This window comes from Cryptomeria japonica, chromosome 8 (genome assembly GCF_030272615.1).
Source record: "Cryptomeria japonica chromosome 8, Sugi_1.0, whole genome shotgun sequence".
Lineage (NCBI taxonomy): Eukaryota > Viridiplantae > Streptophyta > Pinopsida > Cupressales > Cupressaceae > Cryptomeria > Cryptomeria japonica.
Window position 1 is genome coordinate 68,283,771 of NC_081412.1, and position 27,178 is coordinate 68,310,948.

Sequence of the window (27,178 nt, forward strand, 5' to 3'; positions counted from 1 at the left end):
AAAAGAAGTGATAGAAGCATGAAGCAAGTAATAAAACTTGCAAGTGCATGATTATGTTTTCTTGATAAAAATATTGTAGCAAACAATCAATCCTCATGGAAGTAAGGGAGACACATAAATTTAAAGTATTATACATGTCACAATGGATCACCTCTGACACCATACTTTTTAAAGTAAGGCACCAAAAATCCATTTCAAGAAGGATGATTCATAATGTCATATGCTAATTGATAGTGGAATATTTTAGTAGTGCCATATTTGGTAGAACTATTTGTGCATTAGTATTAATATACCATTGTGGATTCTTAATCGTAGTGATGAGATAGTTCACAGTTGATGAACTATCATTTTCAACACGATCCATATTCAAATACGTGCATGCCTCATGTCACATGTAATAATGATAGAGTGTGCAAAAGATGCATCGTAACTAATAAAACATTATCCTTAAATATGACAATTAAAAATTGTAAAAGATTATCATATAACTCTTCATCCTTAGGTATGTTTGCGTCATGTGCAAAATTGGATATAGGAGTTACTACACAAACACTCAAACATATGTCATGTGAAATCATTAATGGATCCAAAAGAGTGTCACCATAAAAAACTTGTATATCATCATGATGCATAGAAAAATCAACATACATAAAGGCCACTAGGAGGCGTATGAGGTAATAAGTCATCATGAGGTAACAAGTTATTATATTTGTCATAAGAAGATAAAGAAGTATCACTATGTTTTTTATTACACATATCATTAGTAAACCATGAGCCATAAGATGAAGAAGAGATATAATAATTATTGGCATGGGGGTAATGACCTCATGTAATAGAAAGTCATATCACTAGTGATATAAGATGTGCAATCACCATAAATATTATTACTAGAGTAATAATCATAGATATGGAATCCAAATTTAACAAGCACATCATTAGGTATGTATAAAAGTGCATCATCAAATCACATGTAGGTAGAATTATGAAATACATGTTATGGTTATTCTTAGTGTCAACATGAGATGTAGAAAAATGTTCATTATTATACTCATCATAATGTGTATAGAAGGTAAGGCATGCATAAGTGAGGAATGTGTACTATCATCAATAACCATCATAATAGATGCATCATTGATATGTGATAAAATATTTACTAGGTGGATGGACATCAGTGTCATGAACCATAGGATTATCATGGATCTTGTGAATAAATGAACATGTGCATCTAATATGCATATATAATGAAGGTACAAGGAATGATTGAATAAAATATCTATGGAAGACATATCCTTATCCTTATTAAAATGTGTGACATGAGAATATCAAGGGTAGAAGGATGATGCATAATGAAAAATAAGAACCTATTACAATTTGAAATTTATCCATGGATGCCAACCAAGAAACAAGACTTGATAGGAGCCATAAGATAGAACATCCCAAGGAGGGAGACTAGGGTAAAGGATTTATACCACTTTGCAAATTTAAACCCTAATCAAGGTACAACAAGAATAAGTGAATAAAAAACCAATGAAATTTAAAAATTAAATGATGATTTAGAATAATATTATAATACATGGTCCGAAATAGTGAAGATATAAACCCTAAAGAAAAATCCTAGGTTGGTGTAAGATTATATGGTTTCATCAAAATACAAAAGAAAATATTTTTTTACCCTAAGCTTTGTCTAGGGTAATCATATATGATGTGCATACAAGTAAGCACAAATTAACCTAGATCAAATAATGAACACCTTATGGCATTAACAATACTAATATCAAACTAATTAAATGTGTAAAGTATGAAAAGTGAATACAAGAAATATAGGTACTTAACACTATGCCCAAGGAAAATTAATAACTTTGTCCATGCACTTAATTTTAGATGCCTTTGAGATTCAAAATGTAGATACTTTGAGATCTGAAATGAGATATGACAATGTTTAGTTCACCTTGGGATAAAGGAATTTTATTTGCACTATCATAGTCGAGTTCACAAATCAAGGTTAGGTTCATGCCAAAAAAATTGCCTACATTGACATAAATTGTCTTATATCCTATACATATTTGCTTCTAAATTTACCTAATTCACTTGTACTTATCTTTTATGATGTTTGAGATTACTAGTATTTTAAAAATACCTTTGTAGGATTGCGAGCATGTGCAAGGGGACATGTTCTCTTAGGTCAACTCCATAAAACTTAGGTAAATGGAGAAGACTAGATCTTAGTCATGTAGATGCTCTAGGATGAATGTGCACATCTAGACTCATTTTAGTGCACCAATGGAAGTGATCCTAACACGATCCTTTAATGATAATAATCAAAATGAAACAAAATGTGAGGATACTTGAGGATGATAAACGAGTTTTATGTCTTTAAATATCATCAGATTTAGTTAAACAAGTACTTAGTTGAGTCATGGTGGGAAATGAAGCATGACAATTGACAAAATTCAGTTTGAATTTTGAAAAAGGCAAGGGTTAAGTCCTTGACTACAAAAAAGACCTAGCAATGTTACTCAAAATTAGGTAGATAACAACTATATTGAGATATGTGTGTAGACTCTTGTACTAATTGCAAAACTTAGATGAATGTGTAAGAGTATTTGCATATAAAAATTAGTGGGACTAAGGGCAGGTCCCCATGCGCCTGCTTAGCTTATTTTGGCTAGCAACAAATTGTGGAGCTGGTGGCCCCATGAAAGTTAAATTTTGCTACTTATAAAAACAGGAGTTATTTTAAATTGTATTTTTAATATAATCTTTAATAATAACAAATTTTTACCTAAATTTTAGAGTAAAAAAATGGAAACATAAAAAGAGGGAAAAAAATTGTGGGGCCACTTGACATCCTTCTTAATAAGCAGCACGAAAGTAGGAAAAGATAAATGTGTGTAGATATATACGTATAGAGATAAATAAAGACTAGGAAAATACACACAAAACTAATAAAAGCAATACAAATATATAAATTTTATAATTATATTAAAATATGAAATAATCTATACATTAACAAAATTACATAAATATACGGTAATAAGTCCAAGAAAGCCCCTGAAAAAATTAATATGTAAATAAATAATGAAATAATTTTATATTAAATAAAATGACATGGATAGATCCCCAAGTTAAATAAATTCTGTTATGGATAAAACAACTTTTGACTATTGGGATTAAAGAAGGAGAAGCAACTAATAATTACTTCAAAACTTTGTCTTAAAAAATAAATATAAACAAGTTGATCCTCATGAGTTCATGAAGAAGAAGAAGAAGACAATTTTAAGGTCCACGAGGCTAAGGATAGCCTGATGATGAGCATTTTATATTAAATAAAATGACATAGATAGATCTCCAAGTTAAAGAAAATCAGTTATGGATAAAACAATTTTTACTAATGGGATTAAAGAAGGAGAAGTTGACAAATAATCACTTCAAAATTGTCTTAAAAAATAAATATACACAGTGTATCCCGATGGTGATGATGATGATGAAGAAGAGAATTTTAACGTCCACAAGACTAAAGATAGCTTGATGATTCATCACATTGGAAATGATTCCAAATGTCCATAAAAAATATACACACAATTGAATTAAAAACTCATCACATTGGAAATATGATTCCAAATATTAATTAAAAAATATACACAATTTAATCTAAAAACCACACTTTCAAATATAAAACTTGCTCAAAACAAAATCCAATACTAAAATTTGAAATTGCTAAGCCCCTTCCATGGAACCACTAGGTTAATGGTCCATAACCTCCACATTCAACCCAAGACAAGCAGCTTGGGGTTAATGAAAGTGAACCTTTAATCGAGAAAAGTGGCCCGAATGTTTAGGGCACTTTCCATAAATTCATCATATCCACTTAAGAGCATAACGGACCGGGGGACCAAAAGAGTAACGTCTCTCTTTAAATTTGAAATAAAGTCATCTCCTGGGACACGTGGCACAGTTACGATAGCCGCAGTAGATTGTTTTATTTACTGCGAGAAGCGCACACCATACAAAGCGGATTCATTACGAAGCAAAATTTGAAATGTTTAAAACGCTAATTATGAGCATAATATTAGCTAATAAATTTGTTTGGATTTGTTCATTTTACTTGTATTGTTAGTCTTTCACCTTCATAAATCTGTGTCAAAGCTTTGAATTTCTTGCGGAGTCGTGTATATAGGCTGAATTTGTTGATGTTTGATTGTTCTTTATGACTGTAAATTCTTTTTCAATGTCCGATTTCGAGCATTTTGAGCCCGAATTCGAGGCATATCGTTAGCATTTTGTAGCTCTGCGCATTTGAAGGCGTTTTTCGGAGGTGGAAATTTGAAGGAGATTCAATTCATGACTGGTCTTTACAGGTTTGATAAATTTTGCGCTCAACTTCTTGTTTCTGGAGATTGCGAAGCTAAAATACAAGATTTTTTTTCCGGAAATCATGGATATGTTGAGCAACGAATTGTGATGTACAAATTTTACTACCGTTTAAATCGGATTAAAAAAAAAATGATGCTAAATTTGTTAAATGTGGATCCTTTAGTTCAGATTTTCAGCGTGTAGTATTAACATGGATTTTTAGTACAGAGTTTTTCTTTTTCTCCTATTTTCAATTTATCCTTGCTTACCGTATGTTCAGGGTCTGAATTCTTCGAAGATAGTTATAAACAAATTCAAATGTCCAATAAAAAATAGTGCCGTTGTTAAAACTGGGTTTTATTTGTTTGGGGGGCTAGATTTGTTAAATACGGAGCCTTGAATCCCTTTAGAATGTTGTAAAACAGTTTAAATATAGAAAAAATATTATCACCGTTAGTAAAACGGCGCTTCAATTTTTTGGATGCAGAAATTGTGAAATTTGGAGCCCCGACTACAGATGTACATGATCTATGTATTATATTGCAGAAACTACTATTAGTAAAAGAAGATTTTAAAATGTTAAAGCTAGTTTTTCCCAGAATCTGAAAACTGAAATCAAATTTTAGGTGTGCATATACTAGCACATTTTGATTTTTTAGCAATTGCTCTTTTAATGCCAAAATATTTTTTTGGCACATGCTTAACATATTTGATTTTGGGAGCATGTGTTTAGATTTTGGATGTGTAAGATGGTTGTATGGTTTGCTAGTATTTAAAACGATTCTCTAAATTTTTTATGCTAGATTTTTGAAATGTGAAATTTTAATTTCCAATTTTAGGTATATGACATGATCATAGTGGTTTACTATAGAGATTATAAAACCAGATTTAAAAACTGTTGATGCAAAATCTTTGCAATTTGGAATCCTGGACTCAGATTTAGATATTGATTTATAGAAGACATTCATTTTTTGGTTTGAATTCTTTCCTGATGCATGTATAGGAAACACGGTTAGAAGCCAGCCAAGACGGGAAAGATTTGGAATCTGGATTAATAGGTTGAAGTTCAGATATGTTGATATTTTGGGATGTGGAGGTTTTCTGAATAAAAATCATTTTGATGAATAAAGAAAATTTGAGCATTACAGTCATAAACTTTAGTTTTGTTAAATGTACTGATAATATTGTGGAGATGTTTTGATTACAATTACTTGGATTAATATTGAAAATTTTGGTAGTACAGTTCTAAACATTTATTTTGATCCATATATGTTACAAGGTAACTACCATGACAAACCAATTTTTCCTTTATTATTAAACTCAGGTGAAAAACTTTTCATACAAATTTTGCGATGTTTGCAACTCCAAGTTCAGATTTTATGTGTGCAATTTGTTTGTGGTGCTACTCTACAGGGATTGCCATATTTAATGCTGTGCTTTAAAAATGTTGATGCTGAATTCATGAAATTCTGAACTCGAAATTGAGGTTTTTGTTGTGTAATATCAAAACTGTATAATGCTTTAGGGATTGCTTTTTTATGTTTAAAAATTACATACTTGCTTGTCATGTGCCATTTCTTAGGGTTCACAAATAGGCTGTTGTTAAAAGCAGCCGATAATATTTTCGATGTCAAATTTGTGAACTATGGAACCCTGAGTTAACTTTAGAGATGCAACATGTTAATAATGGTATATTCTAGGGATTTCCACTATGTTCCACAGTGTTTCAGGGGATATATACAAGTTCAGCCATACACGACATCAAAATTTGAAGTTTAGACATTCATATGAAATATGAAATTTGATATTCAATGTAACACATTGATTTAAGTATAGCAGCAATATACAAATATTTGATTTCATTGTTCAATGGTTTCAATACGAAAAAATGCCCGAAGGCTACAAAATGAAAAACGAGTTTAACGATAACATAAGTTTCTTACAACTGTATGTTCTCATTTGACATATGCTACATGCAGTCATGGTTTTATTCATTCTACATCTGTATACTCTCATTTAATAATTGCCTGATCTCGTACAGCTGTATGCAGTCATAGAATTGCTCATTGATAGAAAACACAACTTTATGTTGTCATTCAACAGGGGTATGTTTTCATTCCATAGTTGTATGCTGTTTTTCAATAACTGCAAATTTTGTTTCCATATTTCCATGCAGTCACACAATTTTCCTTTGATGAAAAGAGTAAGAAATGTATGTTGTCATTACGCTTTCATTCTACAGTTTTATGCCATCATTCAATAGTTGTGCACTTTCATTCTATAGCTGTATTTAGTTATTCAAAGAATCAAAAGTCTTACACTTTCTTTTCTACAGTTTTATGCAATCATACATTTGTTCTTTGTACAGCAGATTGTATTTTTTGTCAAAAAATTTCAAACTGCCCAGGGGACGTCTGACAGTCACTGGGATGGTTGGGGAACATTAGGCCCCTGGAGACTCGTCCACAGTTTCCCTGGTTACAGAGGATGGCCAGGGGGGCATTCGCTGCCATTCCACTGTACCTGGGGATGTTGGGGGAGGGTGTGGATTGGGAGAATGGCCGTGTATGCCCTGTGCAGCCCTGGACTCAATTGTTGAAACCATATCTATAAACTGTCAATCTGAGATTGTTAAACTGGCATACCAAACAAACTCTCACGCTTTTTAGTTTGCTTATTTTATGTTTAAATACCTGCTTTACGACTATGACTATTTTATAACCAGGATTAAAAAATTTGACACTAAATTATGCAAAAGTGGGATCACGATTCTGATTTTAGGTATGTACCATGATCATAATGCTTTGGTAGAGTGATTGTCATTGTTAAAACTGCATTTAAGAAATGTTGGTGCTAAGTTCTTGAAATCTGGAAGCCTGATTTTAAGCATGCAATACCCAAACAGTTTTACGCTTTAGGGATTGCATTTCCTATGTTTAAAGACTTGGTTAGCATATGCCGAGGATCCACAAATCTTGGTGAAATTAAAACCTTGTTTTAAAATCTGTGAAGTATGATAAATTTAGTTGATGTTAGGTGTGTGACATGATCACAAAACTAAAGTTTGTAGGTTGCTATCATTAAAAAATAGGTCAATATATGTTGATGCTGAATTCCTCAAACCCTCAGTTGAGATTTTCAGTTGTCACATGATCGTATTTCTATACAATAGGGCTTTCTACAGTTAAAGTTTGAAAAAAGTTTAATGCTTAGTTCATAAAGTTTGTATCCCTGAATTCAAATCTCAGGAATATAGTACAATAACACTGTTATGCTCCAGGGAGTCTTTTTTAAATTTAAGTTCTTGTTTGCCCTGTGTCTATGATATGATGTTCATAATTTTGTAAGTAAAACTAATAGATATAATTAGGGATTGGCTTAGTTCTGGTAATTTTCTTTGCTAATACTTTGAAGTCAGGATCGGCTTAGTTTTGTACTTGAGGGATTTCTCTTTTCGTTCCTCTAAATTTTTGTTTGTCATATGTCAGGATTTGATTCTTTATAATCTATAAATAAGATCATAAATTCTGTGAGGAGTTGGTGCAGTCAGGGTAATTTTCTATTTGGATATGTTAAAGTCCAGACTCCATGGCAATGATTATCTTTGGGATGTTGAGATGCTTTGCATGAACTCTGGTGTTGATGGGTTGGTAAAACCAATTGATTCCTGAGCTTCATACTGAGGTTGAGTCTGAAGGAGTAAATAATTTGAGCAATATATACATAAATTAAATTGAAAATTCCTCTAGGGGGCCCGATATGCCCAGGTGGCAGGAGGTATGCTGTCTATGCTGTGTCCTAAAAGATTTTTACCTTTTATTTCAGTATCTTTACCCTACTAATTATAATATTTATACCATACTGTATTTCTGAAGATTACATACAATGACTTCCTGGGTTTCAAGGTTCCATACTCCCCAGCCTAGTAATTATAATATTTACACCATACTATATTTCTGAAGATTACATACATTGACTTCCTGGGTTTCAAGGTTTCATGTCTGCGGTAAACTTAAACAAAGTGGGCAGCATTGGTAAAATGGTAGTGCAAGATTTAGGGATGAAAATTTCCATGATTAGAATAATTGTGTATTTGGAAGCCAAGCTTCATATTTTCCATATGGAGAATTGAAAATTTATTGATTCTTACCAATGAAGAAGATTCCCCTTTGCTCTCTATTCTTTCTTCCTTTTATCTCGTATTTGTTTCCCTAACATGTTTTGCTTTTTATACCATGTATCGTTAAGCAAATTCTACAGATACGAGGATGAGGATGGTTGCTTTTTGTACAATAATAGGATATAAAAATTCTGGGGTAATGCCAAAGTGCTTTTTTGTTTAGTATATTTAACTTTTAATATACTGACTTCAAATGTCTCAAATGGATCTTTTAAATAAAAAATAAAAATGGCTTGTAACTTTTCAAATACTATCACAACTAATGGAGCTGAAGGAAATATTGTTCAACCTTCTTTTGTACCACTTTTGGATTCAATAGAAAATTCTCTGCTATAGACATAGTGTAACTTTCATACAAAGATCACCAAATTACATGTTTTTTGAAGTTTCTTTTTATTTCTTTTAACTCTCCTCAACCAGTTTTTAATAGAAGAGAGGAACATCCGTGTAATTTGTAGAACATATTTAAAAAACATCCTTTAATAGAACATTTTGAAAAACATCTAAGGGATGTTGCCCAATTTTTAAGGGATGTTTTAAGGATAACTATGGATATGCCAACCAGAGCCTCCTATCATCTGGAGGCATAGCACTTCATGTCTTGAAGATTGGGAAGTGTTTTTGACCTGGTAACTATGGAGACCCCTTTTTTCTAGTACAAAATTAGCTCTTAATAATCTAAATTAATTTAATAAATGCAGAGTACTTTTCTAGAACATAACAGTGAGTATGGAAGCATGCCTTTAAAAATGGTAAGGCCTTTGGCTCAAAATGAAAAATACTTTTTAAAATATCAGTAAAAATAATGGTTGAAAAACCATGGTATCATTCTTACAAGCGTCATGTGTTACAGAATTCAAATAGCACATCGAATATCAAGATCACCACATTATATGTTTGGTGAAATGTTAAAACTCAAAACAGTTAACACAGAAGTTGATCTCCTCTTTTGCTTATGTTTTCAATATCTTTTCCCCGCAGTTTGTACTGTTTTCTTTAACTCATTTATAACTTGTTTTCATTTTCATAAATTCTGTATGGCGTGTCTTGAAATGTGTCTGCACATTGCAAAAGTCCTTTTTGTAATATTTTGGCTAAAATGTAAGATTATCAGTTGACAAAAGTTATGCAACACTGTTTTTGTCTCCCATAAACAGCCAGTCCATTGTAGTCAACGCTCTGGCTGTTTAAGCTCTTCCCTTAGTCTTGGTCACATTAGTATATGAGCATTAGGTCTTCAACCTATGTCATCATCTTGGAAATTCTCTTCCTTACCACTTAGACCACGACCTGCTGGACTGCAGGTTTATAGGTTCCATTGAACATTGAAATTTAATTTAAGATGATGACATGGTTGCTGTTAAAGTTACTTAAGATTTGAATGTAAAGTTGACGATCTTTCATGCTAAGCTTTCTTAAGCTACTTAATTATAGAATTGAAATCAGTATGCAGAGGGGAGAAATGATTTGATTGATATATACTGCAGTATTGATTTGTATGCCAGATAATGTGCCCAATATTTACTGATCTTGTTTAATTGTTCCCTTCTGCAGCTGCTGAAGTTAAGCCTTCTGAGTTCTTATTTCAACCTAAAGGACAGTTAAAGCCCTGTTGAAATTCTGTCAGAAATCAGAAAGCATTGTTATAGTATCAGCTGATATGGATGAAAGATTGGCTAATATATTTTACAGCCAACAATTGCAAGAGAAGCAGCAATTCAAGGAATTATTAGAAGCTCAGTCTGTTTCAAATGCAAAGGCTGAATTTCGTCGGAGACTGAAAGAACTTATCCGCAATCATCTTAATACCTGTATGACCCTTGCTTCTTGCAGCAATTCTGATGAGCCTAATGATGCCAGTATCTGTGGCAGCTATCATATGCATCAATGGCGCTTGAAGCATGTGAGGGAGGCATGCAATATCTGTCGATTCCAGGATTTATTGCAGCAAGATGAAGATGAGGATGAGGATGAGGAAGGTGAGCAACTGCTGTGCAGGCAACATAGCTCCAATAATGGACAAGACTCAATAGAGTCTTCAGCTGCAAGAAGGCGCCAATCTAGGATTCTGAATAGATGGGCTGCACGCCAGGCTCAAGAGATGATTACAACAATGGAAAGACAGACACGTGAAGCAGAACTTATCTCTCTTGCCGGTCTGCAGACTGTATCAACTAGGGATTGCTCATTCCTTAGGGAGTCCTCACCTTCTAGATCTGTGCGCAGTGTAGAAAGACCAAGTACTCGAGCATCTACACTTGTGCAAATGTGGAGGGAATTGGAAGGTGAGTCACGAGTTAACTCTTCAAGAGAGAGGAATAGAATAAGAATGTCTGTTTCTGAGGTTGCTGAACCTAGAAGAGAAAGGGCACGTAACCATGCATCGCCCTGTGCTAGTAACATAGGTAGAAGAGACATAAACTCATTTAATAACAATACAAATGACAATGATTCTTTAAACCAGTCAAATGAGCTGAGAGAAAATTCTGAAGGGAACAGACACCCGTCTCAGGAAAGAGAGTCGGAATTTAATATACAAACTAACAATGATGCTGGTGTGGTGCAAAATAGGCATGAAATGTACAGGGATCAGGAAAATGGTCAATCAGACAGACAAAATTGCCAGAGTGAGCTAAACTTTAGAAGAGAACAATCTCTTGAGGATGGAGAAGGAGAAAGGGAAAGGGTAAGGCATATTGTGAGAAGCTGGATGACAGGTAGTACACCTTTAATAACACATAATTGTAACAGGAGAGCAATCTTTCATGCTGAAATTGAGCAAGAACGAGGAAGAGATCTATCACAAGAGTGGGTACATGTGACAAACCAACAGCCAGATGCATCAGGAAACATGAGGCAGCATTCTCAAAGGCAGGAGATACAACCTGGTCTAGTATATAGGCAAACAAGGGAACGGGAAGCAGTTCAGGGTCAAGCACCTGTGCATTTGGCAGAGAATCAACAAGATTATGTGAATAGGAATGCACCAAGATTGCGGGGAAGGCAAGCAATTATTGATTTACTTGTAAGGATAGTCAGAGAAAGGCAGAGAGAGCTTGAGAGACTATTGGAGCACCGGGCAGTTTCACATTTTTCACACCGCAATCGTATACAGGTAAGCTTTTTCAACTAGGTTCAGTAAATCAACTTGGGATCAACGTTTTATACTCTTTCTTTGTTTAAATATTTTTACAATAAGAAAGCAGCTACTGACTTCAGCTTTTAGTCCAATGAGTTTGTTTATTTTCCTGTATTTCCAATCGAGAAGATTCCATAAATTGATAATAGAGCTAAACTTGACAATTCTCATGTTCTGTATAGTCTTATAATTTTTCCTATTTGTAAAGTGGTCTTTGGTTTACGTTTTTGTGAAATTTTCATTCTGTTACCTTTATATTTATCATACAGCATAAGCTACTATAAAAAAGCTGCTTGTTTACCCTGAATTTTTTATTGAGAACTAATTATAATTTTACTAAGTTGCTGATTCGGGTACAGGTGCAGGATTGGGTTCACCAGTATGGTAATTTTTCTCCCTGGGTTTAGTATGGCTGAACATGGCCGTGCTATATAGATATACAAAAACCCTCAAAGTTGCACCAAGAAAAAAAAAGAATTGGAAATACAATTGATAGTGATAAAGATAATTGAAATCTGTTATCCGGATAAAAAATTATACAATTAAATTTTATTTTCGGGATTGGTTATGAAATAATAAGGTAAAAGTATGAAGTTTAAAACATATATGTGTGTGTGTGTTTTAAAAATAAACTAAACCTGAAGTTCTTAAAATGTGAAACTTTAGGCTTTAAAAAGGTATTCATTATTTTTTAAAGTTATTACCTATAGCATGAAGCATAGGTACCATCTGCATCTGATGAAGAACTTGAAAAATGGATATACTCGCCCAACACCTGACAATGTTGCTGTCATTTAAATATCTGAATAGAATCAGTTTATCAGAATCACCGTTGGAAGTATCAGTCACACTCATGACCAGAAGTTTGAGAGCAAAAATTGATTCTGCTGCCACTGCAATTAAATTGCTGCTTCAATGCCTCACTGCAGGCTCTCTGACTCACTTCACACAGGTTGCTGGTGCACAAAAAATTGTGTTGCACAGGCTGCGAATTTCATGCAATTCTTAGCAGTTTATTTAAGTTACTGGACGTGGGTTCACTGGGGTATGGGCATGTGTCTGGGTCCAGCCTGGGTATGTGCAGGTCATGGTCCTGCTGTTCTGGGGACCCTTTTAATAGATAGAAGGCCCAATTGCTTGAGAATTTGACAGTGTCAAATGAAGTTTTCCATGCCCTTAATTGTATTTAAGATTGGAAGCTAAAACAATGCAAAAATGGATATTTGATGAAGTAGAACTAACACAGACATGACATGAAAATATTTGTAGTATATAGTGGCATGCAAAACAGTAATTAAACATTTTGTACTCAAGGTTTGGAGTTGCGTTCTTTTCTCTAAGCCTGATTTGTTGTGATATGCTTCTATTCTTTAGCAGTTAAGTACCTGCAACCAAGTTACTTATTCCTAGTCTCAAGGAAAGCTACTGGTATCATGAATGGCTATGAGCAAATGCCTTGAGTCTTGACACATCACCATGATACACTCACTTTTCTATAGAAATTCTGTTGTACATTCGATCCAATGGGATTTATAATTCTAATTTTGAATGGCATTGGAAGCAGCTGATATATGCTTTTCAAAGGCTGTATTTTCTATTATTGTTATGAATTTGCACTTTCTAGGATGCTATTTGATTATTATATAAGAGGATTTTAATGGCACTCTTTGAATCAACACTTTCACTTTTTTCACTCATTGATAGTACCATTTTGCAATAATACCACTTTAAGATGACTTTTTCATTTTTTGTTGCAGTCTTTACTCAGAGGAAGATTCTTGCGTGGTAGAGCTTTGAGTGAAGAACAGAGGTCCTCAACAGCAGCAGGGGAGCTAGGCCAGCTAAGGCTCCGTGGGACTGTTTCTGGTTTGCGGTATGCCACACTATTGACTTTTATTTTCCAAATTGTTATTTTCCTTAATAATTTGAGTTGATTGCCATTGTAGTTGGCTTATTGTGAGTGCCCGTGTTGATGGAGGCAGTCATTTTGTGTTTATATCATCTTTTATTTTTCTGATATGGGAAATCTCCTCTTAAGATAGAGGCTAATTTGGCCATCATAAAAGATACAAGATATTCAACTTGGATGCTTTTAGCATCTTTCTGTCATATAATGATGTGACTGAGTTGCTAATGACTATGTTTCTGGCATGCTAGATGTAATACGACTGAATTGCCATAAACAAAATATATTTGCACGCTAGCTGTGGACTGTACCAGCATTTTTGGCATTTTAACCAATGTTCTGTTTTTTAACTTTTGATGTGCTTAGATAAACAAAGAATCAGGTAGCATGCTTTTTGCTTGCATCTCATCCTGATAAGTCTTAGTAAATCTCATAAATTTATATGCCTAATCATCAGGGAAGGTTTCCGAACTGGATTAAATAATACTGGGGGTCAAGATGTAAATGATTCCAATGTCTCTGAAAATCAGCAGTCGAATGGCTCTACAATCCATGAATCCAATGTTTTGAGAGGAACAGAAATAACTCAGAATGAGTCTCATAGTGACGTGCAAGAAAGTAACCAGGCTGCAAACAGAGTAGATCAAAGAAGAGATATTGAGGAAATTCAAAATGGAAATTCTTTGGTCTCGAGCATGGGCTGGCAAGAAGCTGTAATTCAGCATGAGGACGGGGATTGGCAGAGAGCAGTATCAGAGGAAGATAGCAGGAACACACAAGAAAATAATTTAGAGGGTAGGCAGCGGGAAATGCAAGAATATGTTTCCGAGGGAGGGTATGAAGACTGGCAAGAAGGTGCCACGCAAGGGGTAGAAATGGCCTGGGATGGTATTTTGGATGATGTTGACAGGCATTGGCAAAGAAGTGGTTCTGACATGGATGGGGATTGGAGAAGAGATGCTTCACATGATGCAAATGGGGATTGGCAAGAAGATCCTTCTCCAGATATAAATGTGGACTGGCAAGGAAGTGCTTCACAGGAATTGGTTAGGGATTGGCAAGATCAATCACAAGGAGCATCAAGATCCTGGGAGGAAATTCCTACTGCTCGTGGAGTCAGCGATTTCCAAAGTTTAGAAGAGGCAACTGCATATAACATGGAACTCAGGGAACTTCTTAGCAGGTATGTTTAGTGCATTTTAATTTCTAATTTCATTGGGTGGTAATTTTAGGATAGGAAGGTAACAGTGTATATTTAATTTGTTTGCAGGCGAAGCGTGTCAACAGTTTTGGCGAGTGAATTTAGGGAAAGAATGGATCAGCTAATCCTGTCCTATCTACAGAATCAAGGCCGCCCTCCTATAGCTTGGGATCTGCAGGAGCAGGAGCAGGAGCCAGAAGAACAAGAAGATGTGGGACAAAACGAAAGTCCATTTGACATTAGAGATGGACCAGTATTCATATCACCACCACCACCGCCGCCTCCACCACCACACCAACTTTGGAGGCATGAGATACGCAGACAGTCACGGTCACGTTCTTCATTACAGCATCCTGAAATGGTGACTGCCTTGTTTAACTCAAAGTGTATGGTGCAACATAATAGTATTGTTAACATTAAAAACTTGTGGATGCTTGAAAGTTACATAAAATTTTCTGTGTTTTTAACAAAGGATGCACATGGCTTCAGGTATCTTTGTTCAGTGTTGTTGTTTGAAGCATGTATGTGTAGCTAAGCAATCTGACTCTCTAATGTTTCTGGTTGTTGCCAAAGGAGTGGGAAGCCATAAATGATTTAAGGAGTGAAATAGCAAGGCTCCAACAAGGAATGAGTGACTTACAGCATATGGTAGAAACTTGCATGGACATGCAGCTGGAGTTGCAACGCTCTGTCAGGCAAGAGGTTTCTGCTGCTTTAAACCGTTCAAATGGAGGCCAGGGTAAGTCTTTCGTGTCAATAAAAGTCTAGAAGCTATGTTATAGTAATATTAACTCTTATAAAACACCTGTATTTTCTTATCACGTGGTAGATGCCTTCAGTTTATTGTTAGAAAGTGTATTTCAGATTTCTATTTCTTTATACAATTGTACTTTAAAAATGTTGACATTAGTTCCACTAGTTTACATGATGGCATGTTTCAGAAGTTTAGCAATGCCCAGGATTTATGTTCTAACAAACCTGCATAATTAAGACTATCAAAAAGGAATTCTGTTGTTAATAAATGAGATTATCCTGTGATGTATGAACTAAGGTTTATTTTGTATTGCCCATTCCTTTATATTTCATGGTTGATTGTTGATACCTTCAGTTTCTTGTTGTGCATAGACACTACTTTTGTTTATTGTCTCTGACATAATTAAAATATTGTAGCTGTATAGTATGCCCTCGAGATTAAGTGGTGTTCATATCCTTGGTTAATGAAATCATGTAGAAAGAGGAAAGTGACCCTAATGTAAGAGATAGGGGCTATTTTGTATTGTCTGCTCCTTTGCATTTCATGGTTGATGCCTTCAGATTCTTGATGTATACAAACATTGATTCTAATTTATTGTGTCTGACTGATAATTAAAGCAGTGTAGTTGTGCAGTATACTCTTGAGATAAGTGGTTTTCATGCCCTTTGTTAATGAAATCTTGTAATAAGACGAGAGAGATTGTTCTTGTGCTGTAAAAAAAACTTTTCTCAATGCTGCACATTTATTCATACCCTTTTCAGACAGCGAGCTCTTGCATTATAAATTTATATGTTTTCTGCTTCAATTAACCTTTTGTAGGGCTATTAATGTCCCGTAAGGAATTAACAGACTACATACTTACATTTCAACTTATCTGGGTTCGGTTTGTCAGCATCTTATCCTGTTTGTAGTGCCTAGTGTATGGCGCATAGTCTGGGTTGGTGATGCTTCATGGATGTAATTAGTATCTTATCCTGTTTGTAGTGCCATTGTATAGCACATAGTCTGGGTTGGTGATGCTTCTCGTAAATTTTTTTGTGGCCTTCTAGTTATGTGAACTTGTAATGTAGTCTTAAGGAGACTGAATTACCATCCAATTACTTATTCAAGAATTGAGGTTCCTACTAGATTTACACCACTTATGCCAAGTAGCAGAAAATTCCCAAATGACTGGTAGTGGGAATTGGCAACTTTGTTTTTCTGATACACAAAAAACAAGCTTCAGTCATGGAATCAAGGATGTCAGCTATTGTTGAGATGCTGTTGTCTTATTCTAGTTTTTGAAAAGTATACAAAACTAGTTCTGGAGGTTCTTTTGCTGTGGCAACTGGCAACATCACTGTGGTGCTTCTATCCCAATGCCTTCAGTGGGTGAACTTTGAGTTTGGGAGCAGAGGACTCGCAACTGGCCATGGATGAGTAGTAGGAGTTTGTTTAGTCTAATGTATCTGAAGGTATCCCAAGTTTTCCGGGTGAAATGAATCTCCTAACTGCACTTGAGAGCATAATCAGTGGAAAGATGAGTTGGAAAGGCCATGGATAAATTATTCATCAATTTTAAACAACATTGGTGAAGGTCAACATCTGAATTTGAGAGCAGATGGCTTAATGATAGTGGGGGGCAGCTTTCCAGAATCATGAAATAGATCAGAAGAGTAAAGAGCAGCAAGTATTAAAAATTTGAAGTTTCTATAAACAAATCAACATTGACTCAAATTCTTATTGAACTAGGCTGGCTGAAATGTGTTGATGTAACATCATTTGCTTCCAGTTTAATTAATCATAACATTAAGGGGATGGATGTAATTAGATACCTTCACTTATTTTGTAACCATATGAATTATAAGGCCCTTAAATTTCTTAGTAAATAAGGTTAATGCAGTCTGCCTTGGAGGATTAGCCTTAGGGACAGTTATTGACCTTGAAGCCTGGAACTAATAATATGGAGTTATTATTATATAAGATAACTATTGTGCTGATTACCAATCAATGACCCTCCACTTAAGCCTACTAACCAGAGCATCTGTTGTTGAAAATGTGAAAAAGGAATTTTTAAATTGCATTTAAGTTTCCTATGCTTCAGCCAAAAGGGCAGAAAAATCCCAATTTATATATACGCCGCTTCATTGATGGTAGGCATGAAGATTGTGGAATCTTGTTCCATGTTGTCTCAGAATTTACAAGAGGATACAACCCACCCACCCACACATAATGAAAAGAGAAGTCTAACTTAATGCTTATGAAAGGAAGTGGGTGTGAAGACAGAATAACTACTTTTAGTGGTTGCAGTTGATTACAGAACTTTTTTGGGTAGAGGTGTGCTTCCACACTCTTCTTGAGGCTGTGTTTTTCTTTTACTTGGAGTGATGCTTCATTTGTCATAATAATTTGTATGCAAAAAAATCATGTTTTAACCTTTGCCTTCTTTTATCTGAGAAATATGCTCATTAGAGGTTAACATGGTATTAGATTGACAATCTTGCCTCAGGAGAAATCTGCAAATTCAGACAATTTATCTTGCACCATTCATCTCAGATTAATGCACAACTTCTATTAAAAGAAGATAATATCAAGAGCTTTTGGAATTAGGTCATACTATCAATATTTAATTTTTTTTGAAAGATCTCTAAAGTTTGATCTCTTTGAAATGTTATATTCTTCTGGAAAAAAGTGATCGATTTCGGAGCAAGATTCTCTTTGAAGGGCTTTATTGAGTAGTAGTGTGCTTACACTACTTTTCACTAGGCTGTGCCTTCTCTATGAAATTTGCCAAGGAAACTTGAGCAAAAAGAAACAACAAATGTAAATTATAGGCAAATGTAGAGATTGATTATGCTTTAGTAATTGAGGTGCATATAAAGGGAATGAGAGGTTTTGAATTCCCAGTTTTGGTAAACCTACCAACCTCACTAACTACCTGTATCTTCCTACATTAGCAAACCACCTAAGCATGATTGTACACCAACACCTAAAAAGAGCGGGACTCGACATCAAAGGCTAATAAGGTACCCAAGCACAATGCACTCATAAAATGCATTCTATGTATGAGAAGTACAAAACCCCATGTGATTGTAAAGGGCAGTAAAATGCTTTCTTAATGTAGAATCTCCTATAGTGATTGTAAATGCTCAACAAGGAGTGTTGAAGATTATCCAATTTCGACAAACAACATTTCTCCTCTTAGGAAGAAATAGAACCACAAAAGTATGCAAGTTGACTTCCCATTCCATATAGGAACATTTAGGAAGGGGAATGATCGTTTTTGAATTCTACACATGATCCAAAGATTGATAAGATGCCCATGATGGATGCTCACAAATCTCCAAGCCAATGCTGACATGTGACAAATGCTGATAAGATTAATCATGTACCATAGAAGATCTTGATACTGCTGCAGATAATGGTGATTGAGTTGGATAGGTCAACTCATGGATATCTGCACAATTTGTTACAATAGAAGCTGACGTTGGAAAGTCGAGCAAAATCTAGTGGTGGACATGAAGTGACAATAGTGTTGATGTGACTATCATTAAATAGAAGACCAATGTTCTCAATGGTGTCCTCCAAATTGGTAATGTGGGACTCTACAAACAAAGATTGAATATGTGGTAGAAATATGTCCCCATGAGCTATCTTTCCAGAAGATTGATATGAATAGTTTGTTGCACCAAACCACTGGATGATCTTAAGAAGCATTTCTGAACTTGGAAGTAGCAACAGTAGATGTAGGAGTGTCCTCAACTATAGATGCAACAATATGTGAGAGGAGATGTAGTATCCTCATCTGTAGATGCAACAGTATATGGAGAATCAATGTATGTCAACTGATCATTCCTTGAGGATGTGTCCGCACAAGCTAGTGCAGTAGGTTTCTTGGTATTATTCAAGGGAACATCACAATTTGACGAAGATTCAAAAGATCCATGCAATTGTTGGATGATGATCCAAGCAGTAAACGGGCACTTGTGCTCTATGTGATGGAAATATCCCTCATAAATTGTAATGCCTACTAGTCCATAAACCTTGTCATTTTTGTTTTACGGTAACCATTTATTCTTTTGATATTTGTCATGTGGCTTAGGAATGAGTCCAAGGAGATAGGGTGTTAGACCATGTGTACAACATTGATTCTTTATCCCTTGTTTCCAAGACAAATAGTTCTCTAATGTTAGGTTGGCAACAAAACAATGAAATTTCTTTTTAAATGACATGATGAATTCCCCAAGTGGAACTTTATCTCAGTTCATGATTATATTTATAATCCCCATATTGTCTCAATTAGTCTCAAACTGAAAAAAATGAGGAAGAAGTACGGAAGCATACAAGATGCAACACAAATTACACCCCCTTTGATTCAATTTTAGAGAAACCCCCTTACAATTGACATTTTAGAGTTGTAGTGCATAGGCAAATACAATTGGACTGAATAATGACACTTACAATGATAGTGCAAAATTGACTCCAATGGATTAGGTTTAAAACTTTAAACAATAACCACTTTCAAAAAATTCGGCACTCAATTTCGAGTTGTCAAATGAAACAAATTTGCTTTTGCAAATTTTGGAGGGAAAATGAGAAAAAGTAACAAGAGAATAGAGCCTCTGCTGTGTTCAAATTTTGATGGTTTAATGCAAGTCTCGTGCAAATTCCAAATGAAATGCAAATGCAAAGGAATTTTGATTTCATATGAAGAGCAAATTTCAAATGAAAGTTTGGTCTCAAATTTCCATCAATATTTGCAATCTGCTGTCCATTTTGGCCTTGATGCTTGCACACGACCTTTCTTTAAATCTGCATTGACTTGCTCTATTCAACGCTGAAATCTGCTTTTGTTTGGCATGAGATCTATATGGGTGGCAAAGACAACTGAAAATTTGGCTAAAAAATGGAGTTTCGTCCAGACTTCTAGCGCAGAGCCAAATCTGTCAGTCACCTTTCACTTTGGCACATCTTTGCTTTTACACCATGTGAGATTTGCCAAGGAAATTTGAGCAAATAGAAACAACAAACAAATGTGATTTGTTGGCAAATGGACAGATTGATTATGCATCAGGAATTGAGGTACATATAAAGGGAATGAGAGAATTCAAATTCCCAGTTTCGGAGGGAAAAGTAGGTAAAACTAAAACCTCACTTACTAGCTCCATCTTGCCACCTAAGCATGATTATACACCAACATTCTCATTTGCCTGGAATGATACTTTTACTCAATATAATCATTTTTATACAGGAAATAATCTTTAATAATTCTATTGAGTAATATCTAAGACCTATACTTAGAGCATAACATTGATATCAAAACAAGCTGAGTAAATTTCAGAAAATCTAGAAAATTATATTTCAGCATGTCATAGATTGTTGCTCAATTTCTTTTGTTTCAAAGAAACTTTGCAGAATTTTTTGGAAATCACTCTAAAATTTGACCTTTTGGGAACATTGTTTTCTGGCCAAAAATGACCATGTTTTTTTTTAAGCATCAAGAATCTCTCTGATAAAGCATCTTATTGAAGTCTGAGCAGTTTCAGTTGAAAGAAAATTTCAAGAATATTTTAGGAGATAGTCCACAACAGAGATTCTGAGTTGTTTTGAGAGAGGTACAACTGGATAAAGTCGACTTTCCAGAACTGCTCTTGTTGCTAAAAGAAAATAGTTTTCTACCATGGAGGAACCGCATGTTCTTTGGTGTCCAATTCAGAAGCAGAAACCAGGTCTATCTTCCCAAAAGATTCAGATTTAGATCTTTTAAGGAAGAGGGAAATAAATGCTTCCTAGAATGTGACAAGTAGAATATCTTTAATGTCAAAGAGGACATTGTAAAGAGATTGGAACAAGAATTAAAAAATATCAAGGAAGATGTAGAAAATTAAAAGGAAAATTATGTAATCTTTTATTGCGAAACAAAAAATGTAAATAATGTCCCCCTAATTTCCAAAAGTTGTATATACTAAGTATTCTAGCAGAATTTAATTATTTCTAATGTTCTATACATGACATTTCCTTGAAGGAGATATCTATCTATATTCTCTATTGGACTGAATTTATGTATGAAAAGATTTAATTGGGTCTACGGAATAATAAAGAGGTGTTATGGGAGATGAATCTCGAGATTAATTTTTGTATGAGATCTTATATCTGCACCATTGTGTGCTAATAGAAATGTTGGTGTGGCAATAGATGCAAGACTGTATAGGCTTCAACTTAGTGGGAGATTGATTTTGGCATTGACATCAACCATAGTTTTGACCTTGGCATTGACTTTGACCATAGAGCTAAGCTGCCACCTGCATCACACATTGATCTCCATTCATTCTAATTATTTGCATGCAAAAAATCATATTCAGTGAGTCCACTGAATATTCAAGAATTTGGAGGCACATAAAATTAGGGACATATTATTTAATATGTGAAAGCATAAAATAATTCACTCTATAATTTCTTTAGAAATTAGTACTGACAGATTTCCTAGTAAATGAAACTTTTGATCTCAGTTGTCTTTATGTTGTATGTTCTGTTGATGTCATTAATAATATAGTTTTCTTATAGTTGTGAACTATTGAGTAGAATGTATATCTGGTATGTGAACATTCTAACATTTACTTGAGTTGTATTATATTGCAGATTTACCAGAGGAAGTTATTGATGGTTCAAAATGGGTTGCAGTCCGGAAAGGCATTTGCTGTATTTGCTGTGACAGACAAATAGATTCCTTATTGTACAGGTTATAAATTTAATTCATCTCATGTTATTGTCTTATGCATTTTCTTGTGACATTCTCCATGAGCTAGTATTACTAAACCCGTTTCATATGATATACATGTGGCTAAAAATACTTAGCTAGATACGCTGATTTTTTTCAGGTGTGGTCACATGTGTACGTGTTCAAAGTGTGCAAATGAATTGGTTCACAATAGTGGAAAGTGTCCAATGTGCCGAGCTCCAATTGTGGAGGTTGTCCGAGCCTATTGTGAAGTGTGAATAAAATGGTTGGCTATTCAATAGTTGACCTTGTACCAAAGAAAAGATATTGCAATTGTCATTTTAAGGTTTCCTCCCTTGTACCTTGGAACATCAGGCAGTTTCTTTGCTTTGCTGGTAATGTGCATTTTGGATTGGGTTGATTGCTTTAGTCGAGCACAAGTCAATATAGGTTATTCCACAGAATACATGGTACTGGTGAGAAAATACCAAGACCAACCAATGAAAGGAAAATAAATTTTCTGCAGTAAATGTTGTGGTGAGAAAATCAACTTCAGCTACACATATATGTTTTGTTGCTGTATTGAACACTCGTTTGAAGGAATATATTACAAAGGGTAATGGTATCATTTTTTATTTATTTACTTATGAAATAAAATTTGACATAGAATAAGAGGTTTGACTTTGTTAATTTTGTGGTTCAACAAATTATATGCATCTTCCAAAGGCAACCAATTCTATTTAGTCTCATTTAATGATTCTCACATAAAATTATGAGTACTTGGATAGAAATTTAGGCAGCAGACAGTGCAGGTGTTGATAATTCTTTTTCTGTGCATTAATGGTGAGCAATTCATCCTCAAGATATCTGGACCATCTTCAGTTTTCTTTTTTCCCAGTTAGCTTGTATACAAAAAGTTACTTTTGGGATACAATTGCTCTCAATGGGACAGCTATACATTGTCTGTATGCTTATTTAAGAAAATATTCTATCATGGTAGCATTATATTCAAATAAATTGCGATTAATCCGCAGCCCTGATCTGCCACATTTCCAGTGCCATTTTCTGAGTTTTTCATAACATAGTTATATCATGGGAAGATGGGAAATTTCTATTTTAACCTTATGGTTAAATCTTAGGGCGTTTTGGATTTTCTTTTTAAGTCCTCTTGGATCTATATTGGATTTCAAATTTTAAATATTACTGAAGGTTCTATACTTTAATCAGGGTTTGGTGTAATTGTTTTTTTAAGTTCTTTAAATTGTAGGTTGTGCTTCATGACGGGAGCACCTACTATATTTCCCTTTGTATTCTACACTCCTAGATGAAAGTAAAATAGCTTTTTTACAATCCCTAATTCTTTTCTGTTTATGATTGTAATTCTTAATTCACTATGTTTGTAATATTCATCCACTATATGATTGAATATGGCTATATGCAGTTGTCTACTTTTGCCATGTTTTATATTATTAGCTAAATTTCATACTCCGTTTGATTTGTTGTGTATTCATAACACACTAGTACAGCTAATCATATTTTTACAAATACTTTATTAGTACACTCTTGCCCAGCTAGAAGCAAAAACATCTTACTGCCCTTTAAGTGCAGTTGTCGGCAAACCCTGAGTAGTGGCCATGTGCATAATGAAATTATAACATTTTAATCTGCTTAACTATACTAAGCCAGGAGACTAGTGTTTGTGATCCTTTTCGTGTCAACAAATAACAATGTGGGGTGTCAAAGCAACCCACTGGCATTCGCTGATAGTTATCTTTGTACTTCAAAACATGTAATAACCCGCTGTCCTATCTTCTACCTATCGTAGCATGTATTTCACCAGGAAGCTCATAATATGGAAAATGAACGACTGAAAAGCTGGTAATTTGTTCTGCACCAACTTCTAAAAGCAGGCAGTTACATTTAAATAGCTTCGAAGGATGAGTAAATCTTATGCTAATTATTAGAATTACTTAATCTGTAAACTATAAAAATACGCTCTAACTAGTTCTCCAACTTAGGATACAATAATCTTAAAAATTGGAAATAATTAACTGCAAAACAACTAGCTCACAAATGGACATGGAAATGGAGACAAACACCATGTAAAGAGACTGACTTACCTTGAAGAAACCGCTTGAGGGTGAAAACAATAGCATAATAAACTCACTAAGGTACTCCAATGACAAGTACAACTGTTCCCGTCTGTGAGCCTCCACAAGCTATCAAAATGACTGAAAATGCTCTCCAAGACCCTACAACTCATTTGCAATAGCCAAACAACCATGGGAAGAACTATATGAATTCTCACTGCCAAAATAGCTTCTAGCATCTAAGAACTATATTTTCCACATCTAAGAGGGGCTTGTATAAGTTTAAAACATTCTGGAATCTGAAAAGACTATCCAAACACTAGAGGAAGAGGAAAAAATGAAAACTGAAACATCATTGCATGCACTCAACCATTCATGACACTTTTGCCATTTCAATTAGAGAGGTAATAACATGTTTTCCATGATCACAACAAATAGATGAATTTGCTGTGGCAATTAGTCGTTGATGGTTTCATGAACACTAGTAAAATACTTTGTATAGGTCTTCCTATAGTGAAATTTGCTCATGGATGGCATTTCTGCCTTGATCATTTCCAACGGACAATTAGTAGTCTTTTATCCTGAAACATGCGAAGAAGTTCAAAACATGAGCCATTCGTTCATCATTGCTTGTGCCAGTTTCCACCATAACAAAGCATTGAGATAATGAAGATAGGATCCCAAATATTTCTCTATATGTGAGAATTTTGATTACAATTTCTCAATTTCTTTACAATTTTCACATGCTTGGATGAGCATGCTTGTCACTAAAATAACTTTTATCTCACATACATTTTTATTTCCCCTTCCCTAAGTTGATAGGTGGCTAGTTGATCTAGGAGGATTCATCAACAATGGTACATGTGGTAATGCAAGACCATTCCCATGGCTTGTGGTAATTGTGGGAACATTTTAGTGATTTGTGGTACACCAAAGCATCTTCTAGAAGCTTGTAGGAACACAAAAACTACACTTCCATATCTGGCAAGTGTTGCAGAAACTCCAACAATGATGTATAGTACCTTTGCAGAGACTCAAGCACTCTCATAGTAATCGTATTTCATCCAAACTCTATGGTTTCTAACATGGCTTTAGTAGGGTCTAGTACAACTCCATTTCAAACTGCAAGTGACAATTAACTAACATTCTCATTGCATCATCCTGAGCATCACTCTGTTGAATGGTTGAAACAGCAATCTAGCTGGCGCCCTTAAGGATTGCATTATGCCGAGTCATCTATTAGCGGCCTACTAATAAATGATTACACTACAACCATTGCGGGATGAGTAGTCAATCAAGGAAACAACGCCACTTCTACAGGAGATGGTTCAACTTCCTAGAAACTCTTAGTCTACATGGTATGAATCTATGCAACCTACATGCACACACAATTGTATCATAGCTTGGTAGAATATAATTGAATCAATATAGGAGATAGAAGAGTAGCTATACATGTGTCTCATGACTCTGCCATGTAGAGAGTAAACAAAACTGAATAATATATATTCATAATTTCAATTCTCTCTTTGTTTCTGTTTAAAATAATTGTCTGTACAATTTACATATGCTATAATTCATCTAGATCTTCATCTAGAAAGTTGTCCTTGGGATTCAACTTGTTACACTAGTATCATTTGCCTAGTTGAAGATATTGTTGTTTTTAATACTTGTACTGAATTCTTCCATTCTAAGTACTTCAATTCGAAAAATGCAACATAAATGTATTTTATGGTGCACTCAGCGTGTCTTTAGTCTAGGTCTAATTCTAGAAAAATGTCACGTTTATTGAATGGCATTTGGTGTAGCAAGTTGCTTTGAATGATGGTAAAGGGAGTTGTAGACTTGAGTCATTCTTTGAAACTAAGGCTTAAATGTATCCAAAATATCTTGACAAAACAAATTACTTGTCTTTTCTACCATTTTGCATCGCAGGAAACACTATTTGGTAAACAATGTTGAAAAATAGTTGAGGTGTCTTCATTTCTTACACATTATCAAATGCAGAGACATTTTTTTTCTCTTGCTTATCTAGTTAGAGTGATAATCGAAATGAAATCAATTATGGTAGTCCATTTCTTGGTGAATAGATTTTGTTTTTGTAAAGGTGATATGCTTTCCACCTAATCGCCAATATACATTGTATGCTGATCGATTAATGTGCATTTGCATGTGTTTATCTCGACACGGAAAAGGAATACTGGTTTATTCCTCAAGGATAAAGGTAAATGGCTACTAAAAACATTATGTTGCTACCCAAAAGGTATGACCCCCTTCCCTTGTAAATGGGGATATTGATGTGGTCTATTTTATGGCTCTCCTATCCTTACAAAGGGGACTTGAGAAGAAACAGTGTAGACAAGTAATCCATAAATAAATGGATTGTTAATTCTAATGATCTATTAGATTACAGATTCTTAAATTAAATCCTCACACAACTCTTAACAATTATATTTGAACGGATTAAATCACTTGCAATGATATGAAATATGAATAACAAGAAGGGAAAAACAACAAATAATGAAGCACACAACATAGAGAGAACAAATCTAGGAAGGTTGTACCTTCAACATCCTATCACAATTTGAGGTTAGTTCATGGAGTATAATGCCATATAAATGGTCTCTTTGAATATTGCAATAAACTTTACACATTCCTTTGCCTCCACTTTGCTCTTGGCATCACAAGAAAAACATCACTATGTTTGAATCAATAGTGTGTAATCTCTAAAAATGGAAGCCTACAATTTTGGCAGTATAAGTTGTATCTATTTTAACACCTACTTTTGTTGTGTATTTTAATATGCGCTTTAGACTATTTTTGTAGTCTTTTTTGTTTTCAAAATGTCTATACTATTATGT

At 34.5% G+C, this 27,178-nt stretch overlaps 1 protein-coding gene across 1 annotated transcript; it reads left to right on the plus strand.

Moving 5' to 3' along the window:
- The first annotated feature begins 4,051 nt into the window (after window positions 1–4,051).
- LOC131046363 (uncharacterized) lies at window positions 4,052–22,920 on the plus strand. Its single transcript, XM_057980101.2, has 8 exons — window positions 4,052–4,358; window positions 10,088–11,648; window positions 13,430–13,545; window positions 14,036–14,761; window positions 14,849–15,140; window positions 15,353–15,518; window positions 22,152–22,251; window positions 22,391–22,920. Exons 2-8 carry the CDS (start codon window positions 10,194–10,196, stop codon window positions 22,506–22,508), a joined length of 2,973 nt encoding a protein of 990 aa, XP_057836084.2. The 5' UTR covers window positions 4,052–4,358; window positions 10,088–10,193; the 3' UTR covers window positions 22,509–22,920.
- Window positions 22,921–27,178: the final 4,258 nt, after the last annotated feature.

Bases quoted from the DNA above. Each gene is read 5' to 3' on its own strand.
- LOC131046363 (XM_057980101.2), top strand. From the start codon at position 10,194: ATGGATGAAAGATTGGCTAATATATTTTACAGCCAACAATTGCAAGAG. The intron at 11,649-13,429 runs GTAAGCTTTTTC...TTTTTGTTGCAG, and splicing joins CACACCGCAATCGTATACAG to TCTTTACTCAGAGGAAGATT. The intron at 13,546-14,035 runs GTATGCCACACT...CCTAATCATCAG, and splicing joins GGGACTGTTTCTGGTTTGCG to GGAAGGTTTCCGAACTGGAT.